The sequence below is a fragment of the Oreochromis niloticus genome, linkage group LG18 (genome assembly GCF_001858045.2).
Source record: "Oreochromis niloticus isolate F11D_XX linkage group LG18, O_niloticus_UMD_NMBU, whole genome shotgun sequence".
NCBI classification, from domain to species: domain Eukaryota; kingdom Metazoa; phylum Chordata; class Actinopteri; order Cichliformes; family Cichlidae; genus Oreochromis; species Oreochromis niloticus.
Window position 1 is genome coordinate 33,211,923 of NC_031982.2, and position 7,041 is coordinate 33,218,963.

Consider the following 7,041-nt stretch of genomic DNA (forward strand, 5'->3'; position numbering starts at 1 on the left):
TTCAGAGGCCCAAAAGTGAGTGCTTGAATTTTTTAAAAAAGTATATAATCCATCAGTTTAGAAAGCATTCATTAAATTCAGTAACATTATACATAACCTGTAATATAAACCTGCTAATTTTGCTAACATGCTAACAGTTCAGTCAAAGTGCAGCTTCCATCGTCTCCTGTTACTCCACTGCACACTTTGCTGTTATGCGTTTTAAAGATGTTAAAGCGTCTTCATGTTTGAATTCTGGCTTTTTTCTTCTTTGTTCATTTTTCCTCCAGCTGCAGTTTTAAACGTGCAGCAGCACAGAACAGAAGCTGTGACACTGCAGACTGTACAAACTCTTCTTTAGTTATAATATTATTCCTCTAATCCAAGCCTGATTGTTGTATATTTAGGCTTCGGGGCTTCAGGGTCAGTACTTTTAGACAGATTTCAGTCGCCACTGAGTCTCATCAGTCAGTCCCGCTCTGACACCTGGATGTAAATCACTCAGGATTATTGGCATCTTCGAGCTCACCGGCCGAGTCATTCTTCACAAACACGACAGAACAAAATCCTCGCTGACCGCCTGAACCCACTCGTCTCTCTGACGCCACCGCCTCGCCTCAGGTACAGAACACTTTGTTCGTCTGAGAGCTCCTCATTAACCCGACAGACCGAGCTGGACGGCACTCATCCTGCCGACTGCCCGTCAGCCAACGTATTTATGTCTGATTCATGCTGCTTCACACCACCCTCGACTCAAAATACATTAAGTGTTGTCCTGGTGAAACAGCTAACAAAGTCAACATCACAGAAAAAAGACAACACAGCCAAACGTTTGTGGACAGCAGGTACATTTCAGACAGCTGTGCTCTTCCACCTGTTTTAAGGTTTTAGAGTCTTTATAAATGATGGGCGGAGCCATCGTGGCATCACCCATCTTGAAGTGTCTACATTAACATTTTTTCAGACGCTGTAAATGATGATATTTGGACATGAGGTTGAACAGCTAAATTATCAGCTGCGTCTACAGCCTGCACAGGTGCATCACACACTCCTGACAGAATCCTAGAATTTCATTCACAACATAGATGATGGTCTGTTAGCACCATTAACTGCACAGGAAACTACATAATCACATTAAATATGTTTATTGTAAAATTTCTGTGATTAATTTAATATTTAAAAGCTTCAAAAGAATATGAAGAAACAACTGCTACGACTTTGTGTTCAAGCATTTCTGTATTGTGCTGAAGAGATTTCACCTGAAGCTGAACTAAGGCCAGGCTGTACTTGTTTTATGGTATTCCTTTGTACCACAAGGTGGTGCAGCGAGTCAATATAACCTTTATTTAAACAGGAAAGTCATTAATAGCACATTCTTTTCTAATAGGGTAACATGGGAAAAGAAAATGTCTTGAGGAAAATGGGAACGGCTAAAAAAGAAGAGTTAAAAACAGTGGCACACATCACAAAGCACAGTGCTGCCCCCTAATGGTGAAAGTTTCAGTTAAAATGTTTGCATGAGGGTAATTACAAAAAGCGCACACAAGCAGACGTGAGGCCTAGCAGACACCCAGCAGCTACACTCAGCATACCTGTCAAACACAGTGGCCACACCTCTAAATATAAGCCACGCCTCTAATTTATGCCAGTCAGACAAATAGTAATTACTGACTGTAACAAAAATCCCACCATTTGGGATCTGCTGCTGCAGATTTCAAGTGAGATTATAGAGACATCTGGTGGCTGAACCAGTAAATTGCAACCAAAAAACACCATATTAAAATGTCCTTGCGTTTTACATCACACAAGTAAATGTTTCTGATTAATAAAGATAAATTTAGTGGTTTTTTTCTTCTATGTCCTCCCCCAGAAGTTTGTAGCTGACACTGACAACAGCCTGTTAATGTTCGTTTATGTGTTGAGGTTCACTCTGAGTAAATCTCCTGTTCACATATTTGATGTCTGGGCCTCACTGATCTCATTATTTCATACAGCCTGATTAATCAGTGAGTTCATTACAACAGTTTAGTAAATGATTATTAATAGTGACTGTTAAACACTGTTAAACTGGATTTTCTGTTTGTTTATATAGTTTTCCCTGATAGTAAATTAATATCATTAAAATATGCATTTTATTATGTTAATGTGTAGTTTTTACCACTTTCTGTCATTTGTAATATATTAAATTATAAAGTATTTGATTAAATTTGTCAGAACAAATGATTATGAAGCAGGAGGTCCAAATTCCCGGCATGTTGGTGAAGAACTTAATCATGTAGCTCTAAATAAGACGGCGTGGTGCTCAGATCTCACAGCACTTACTTCTCCTTGGCCCGCCTCTTCTCCTCCAGGTGCCGGTGAGCCTCCAGACGAGATTCGGGGGTGAAGCTGCACGGTGTGTGCCAGAACTCGCGCTCCCTTTGCTCCTCATCCTCCTCTAGGTTCTTTGGGTTCTCCTTCAGCTCCCGGTTCTCCTTATTCTCCTCTGACTCTGGACTGCTGAAACCAGAAGGTCTCAGGTCATCACTGAGTTTTTAAAGACAGTTTAAAGACTCTCCGATCACCCGAACTCATCAGGGTGACCTGTAAGTGTTGCTATGAATCACGTGAAGGTGGCATAACAGTAACTTTGCTGTGGCTGCACACTGGCAGTAAAGGTCCTGGATCTTGATTCCCTATAGTTTTAGAATAAGTTTTAAGATGTTATCGTCACTTATTGTTACTTTTCACACCCTCTATCGCTGTTAGTGACACCTCTGACTGCCTTCTTCCAAAACAAATCTCTAAGTGTAAAGCAGATACAGGAGAGTTTCCAATTAGAGGCTCATAAGCCAAATCTAGTCCACACAGCAAACATATTTGTCACTTTTTTTCCCTCTTCCTCCTGATTTTAACAGTTTCACTTATTTGACTTGAATATTCTGCTGTTTGAGACCAGAGTTGTTCAACATAATCATGTGTATTAGCAGGAACTTTAATAAAAAGTGAAATCTTGTCTCACTGCAGTTTGTAGTCGCAGCATCTCAGAAACTTTCTGTACAAACTTTCCTAAAGAGAAATGATTTATCTTCTCACTCACGCCGTGTTGTTGATGTCGGTGTACCAGCGGCCGTCAAAGCCTGGCTTCCTCTCCTTCTTTTCCTCCTCAACTCCTGCTTCCTTCCTCCTCGCCTCCTCTTTCTCCTCAGCTCTCCTCCTCAGGTATTCCTGCTCCTGCTCAGCGACGCGCCTCCTCACCTCCTCCAGACCCTGCGAGGCTCGGATCCGTTCTGACCGGCTGATCTCCGTCCCGTCCAGACTCTGAGGACACAGAGCGAGAGCTGGGACTCAAACTCTGAACCTCTGTCAAGGTTTAAGCTCACAGCCTGACGACCAAACTGCTTTCAGTGGTCTTTAAACAACTTTCACACATTTTTCTCCTGGAGCTTCAGCAGCTGTTGCTTTCACTGAAGTGTTCTCAGCTCTGACCTTTTAACATCAGACTAACTGAATCCCTGCAGACACTTTTCCTTCATTCATTCAAATACTTTGTCATCACAATCTTCCATACGGAGCTCAGCTGCCTCAATCATAAATAAAAAATAAGAAAACCCAAACAAATTACAGCAGGTGTTTGTAAAAGAATTAAAAGTTCACATGTTCAGCCTCCGCCCCTCTGGATGTAGACGAGGATCCACCTCAGACGTTACCTTGAGCTGAGGCAGTGCAGCCACCACAAACTGCCTGTAGCCCTCGAACCGCGTGCAGGGGTTCCCCACCAGAAACAGCTCTCGGAGGTGGATGTTGTGTCTCAGGGACTCCACGCTGCTCAGGCGGCCCACGAAGTTCACCGTCAGGTCCAGTTTCTGTAGGCTCTCACAGCCTGACGAGCAGGAAGTAGAAACAGAAAGGCGACATGTTTACATGTTTACAGGCAGAAAAACTCTGATTAAACAGACACATTTCACAGGAACAAGCGCTGAATTAAAGCCTGTACATACTCTATGCACTGACCTTCAAGGTTTTCAATGACTTCAATGTTGTTCAAGGCCAGATTCAAGTACTCCAGCTTCTTCAGTCGGCCAACATTTTCTAAATGAACAAAAACAAAATCACAAAGTTCCTGTAAACGCAGCTCATGACGTTATATTATTATAATATAACGGGTGAATGTTTTCCTTGGTAAGATGATGTGACAACACATCTAACATCTGACTGACAGCAGCTAAAGTAGTAGTGGCTCAAACATAAATACCACAACTGTTCTCAAGGCCTCACTTTCATAATAACTGGTGATAATTCAGTAAATAAACCAAGCCAACTCTAAAATGCGGCCATTTCTTTCTTCAAAGGGTTCTACCCACACTGAGGCCCGTCTCACCGATCCTGGGGATGAGGTTGTTCTGCAGGTAGAGGATCCTCAGCTCCCTGCACCACCTGTCGAGGTGTTCGATCCTCTCGATGTCCTGCTGATGCAGAGAAACTTCCTCCAGGGAGTAGATCTCACACTCATTGTGCTCGGCGCGCCGGCGGATCAAATCCTCTGTGACTGAAACAGATTTTTCTTTGAACTTCATCTGAACCCGTTTATAATAAAACCATCTTTCAATTCAATTCAATTTTATTTATATAGCGCCAAATCACAACAGAAGTCGCCTCAAGGCGCTTTATATTGTACAGTAGCTCGCACAATAATAAATACAGAGAAAAACCCAACAATCATATGACCCCCTATGAGCAAGCACTTTGGCGACAGTGGGAAGGAAAAACTCCCTTTTAACAGGAAGAAACCTCCGGCAGAACCAGGCTCAGGGAGGGGCGGGGCCATCTGCTGCACCCATCTGGGGTGAGAGAAGGAAAACAGGATAAAGACATGCTGTGGAAGAGAGACAGGGATTAATAACAGATATGATTTGATGCAGAGAGGTCTATTAACACATAGTGAGTGAGAAAGGTGACTGGAAAGGAAAAACTCAATGCATCATGGGAATCCCCGGCAGCCTACGTCTATTGCAGCATAACTAAGGGAGGATTCAGGGTCACCTGGTCCAGCCCTAACTATATGCTTTAGCAAAAAGGAAAGTTTGAAGCCTAATCTTGAAAGTAGAGATAGTGTCTGTCTCCCGAATCCAAACTGGAAGCTGGTTCCACAGAAGAGAGGCCTGAAAACTGAAGGCTCTGCCTCCCATTCTACTTTTAAATACTCTAGGGACAGCAAGTAAGCCTGCAGAGCGAGAGCGAAGTGCTCTAATAGGGTGATATGGTACTACAAGGTCATTAAGATAAGATGGGGCCTGATTATTTAGGACCTTGTATGTGAGGAGCAGGATTTTGAATTCAATTCTGGATTTAACAGGAAGCCAATGAAGGGAAGCCAAAACAGGAGAAATCTGCTCTCTCTTTCTAGTCAATCTTCTCAGCAGGTCAGGAGGTGTTGGGCAGAATCACTGCTGCAGGCTGGTTTAACCTGCTTCGCTTAATCTCTAATCACAAATTATTCAATCAATATTAATTTATAGTAGATGCTAATTAGAAAAATAAAACTAAATAGCCATGTTTGTTGTTAAACATAGTTTTAAGTCGGTTAAAAACAGGATCCTGATGAGCTGAAATAATCCGTTTTTTAAATAATTAGGATGTCTTTACTTTCATGGCCAAAAAAGTGTTCAAAGCTGAAATTTACAAAAACATAATTCTGTTTTCATAAATTCAAGTTAAGTTAAAGCGTGCCTGTCTTTACTTAAAGTACTTTTTAAAACACAAAAACTCAGAGCAATCCTCTCCCACATAAATAAACCTCTTATTTTTAGCACCATAAAAATAACATTATTTTTAATTTCTCAATGTAGTCAAAGTAAAGAGGAGTTTGGGTCTTTTCATATAAAATCTGGAAAGAAAAATCACCTGACCCCCCTCAGAGTCAGCTGATTTTTGTATAATAAATTTATACAAAGATTTAACTTCGAGTTATGGATATTTAATGAGTGACAGGCCCTCAGAGTACATAAGAGTGGGCTGAAAAATGCAATTTTTTTTTTTGATTCATAAGAAATTTTCAGGGTTAAAAACACGTTTAAGCTGCAACCAAATCAACTTTAAACCCAGTATCACAATCTTTATACCTCGTCTAGTTCCCTGTAAACATACACCTGTGATGTTTGAGAAACCCAGAACACCATTAAAAAACTCACTTTCATTCCGAACTATGTTTCTAGTATCCTTCAAGTGTCTTCAAACTATCACGGTATACAAGTACTCGAACTGCTCACAGATATATGAATATATATTTTTAATCATTCAGAGAATGAGAGAACTATTTTTACTAAGACAGAATAACACTCTGGAAATACTTCCTGATCAACAGTGAACGTTTTCTAACAACATGCTAGCTTGAATTTCACCGCCATGACCGTCCCGTGAGCTCATACCGGGTACAAACCGGTTCAAAGCGGGTTTTAACACAACAAAAGTTCACGGACAGGACACAAACAACAGTTATTATATCAGTTATTAACATTAAAACAACACATGGTGCTTTATCGGTATTTATTTTTGCTTCTATTTCTTTCACTTACTGTAAACCATCGTCCTCTCCGTGGCCAACCGTTGCCCTGGAAACCAAACAGCAGCTGCTGCGTTCGAGTGCTGTGGTAAACTGCACCACTCCAAACGGACTACAAATGAAGTTACAGTGTTGACGGTGCTTTTTGAAATTACCCTCTACTGATTTTAAGACTGTCACGACGGAGGCGCGGGTATTCACGAATAGGAATGATGAGATCTTTTCAGATGTGTGGTGCTGTTTAACTTTGAAGTGTGCTTACTTTAATCACTTGAAGAGGCATTTTGCTAGGCTCTTCCCAGTAGCGGTTTTTGATACGGGCGACATGGGCGGTTGCCCGGGGCGGCATCGTGGTGGGGGGCGGCATCACGGGCATCGGCAAAAAAAATAAAAAAATAAATTGCTCGTACTCATGCTGCCCTGACATCAGCCAGCGCATATTGGGAATGTCAAAGGCACCGATCGGTTTTCTATCGCCCATTTGCTGAGAGCAAGGGCGCCCTCCGTTTGCGAGGTGCGCC

General features: G+C 41.8%; 1 protein-coding gene across 5 annotated transcripts in view; it reads right to left on the reverse strand.

Annotated features, from left to right (window-relative positions):
• Window positions 1-6,869, reverse strand: part of dnaaf11 (dynein axonemal assembly factor 11) — a 40,260-nt gene extending 33,391 nt beyond the window's left edge. For 2 of the 5 annotated variants that reach the window (XM_005457659.4, XM_005457657.3), the window contains exons 1-6: window positions 6,534-6,636; window positions 4,340-4,507; window positions 3,973-4,050; window positions 3,669-3,841; window positions 3,059-3,279; window positions 2,302-2,478 (exon numbers count right to left, since the gene is read on the reverse strand). In XM_005457659.4, coding sequence (XP_005457716.1) covers window positions 2,302-2,478; window positions 3,059-3,279; window positions 3,669-3,841; window positions 3,973-4,050; window positions 4,340-4,507; window positions 6,534-6,543 — 827 coding nt within the window. In that variant the 5' untranslated portion in view covers window positions 6,544-6,636. Of the gene's footprint in view, window positions 1-2,301; window positions 2,479-3,058; window positions 3,280-3,668; window positions 3,842-3,972; window positions 4,051-4,339; window positions 4,508-6,533 lie in introns of all 5 variants that reach the window. The other 3 variants (XM_005457656.4, XM_005457655.4, XM_025900435.1) reach the window with 3 other exon arrangements.
• Between the last annotated feature and the right edge of the window lie 172 nt (window positions 6,870-7,041).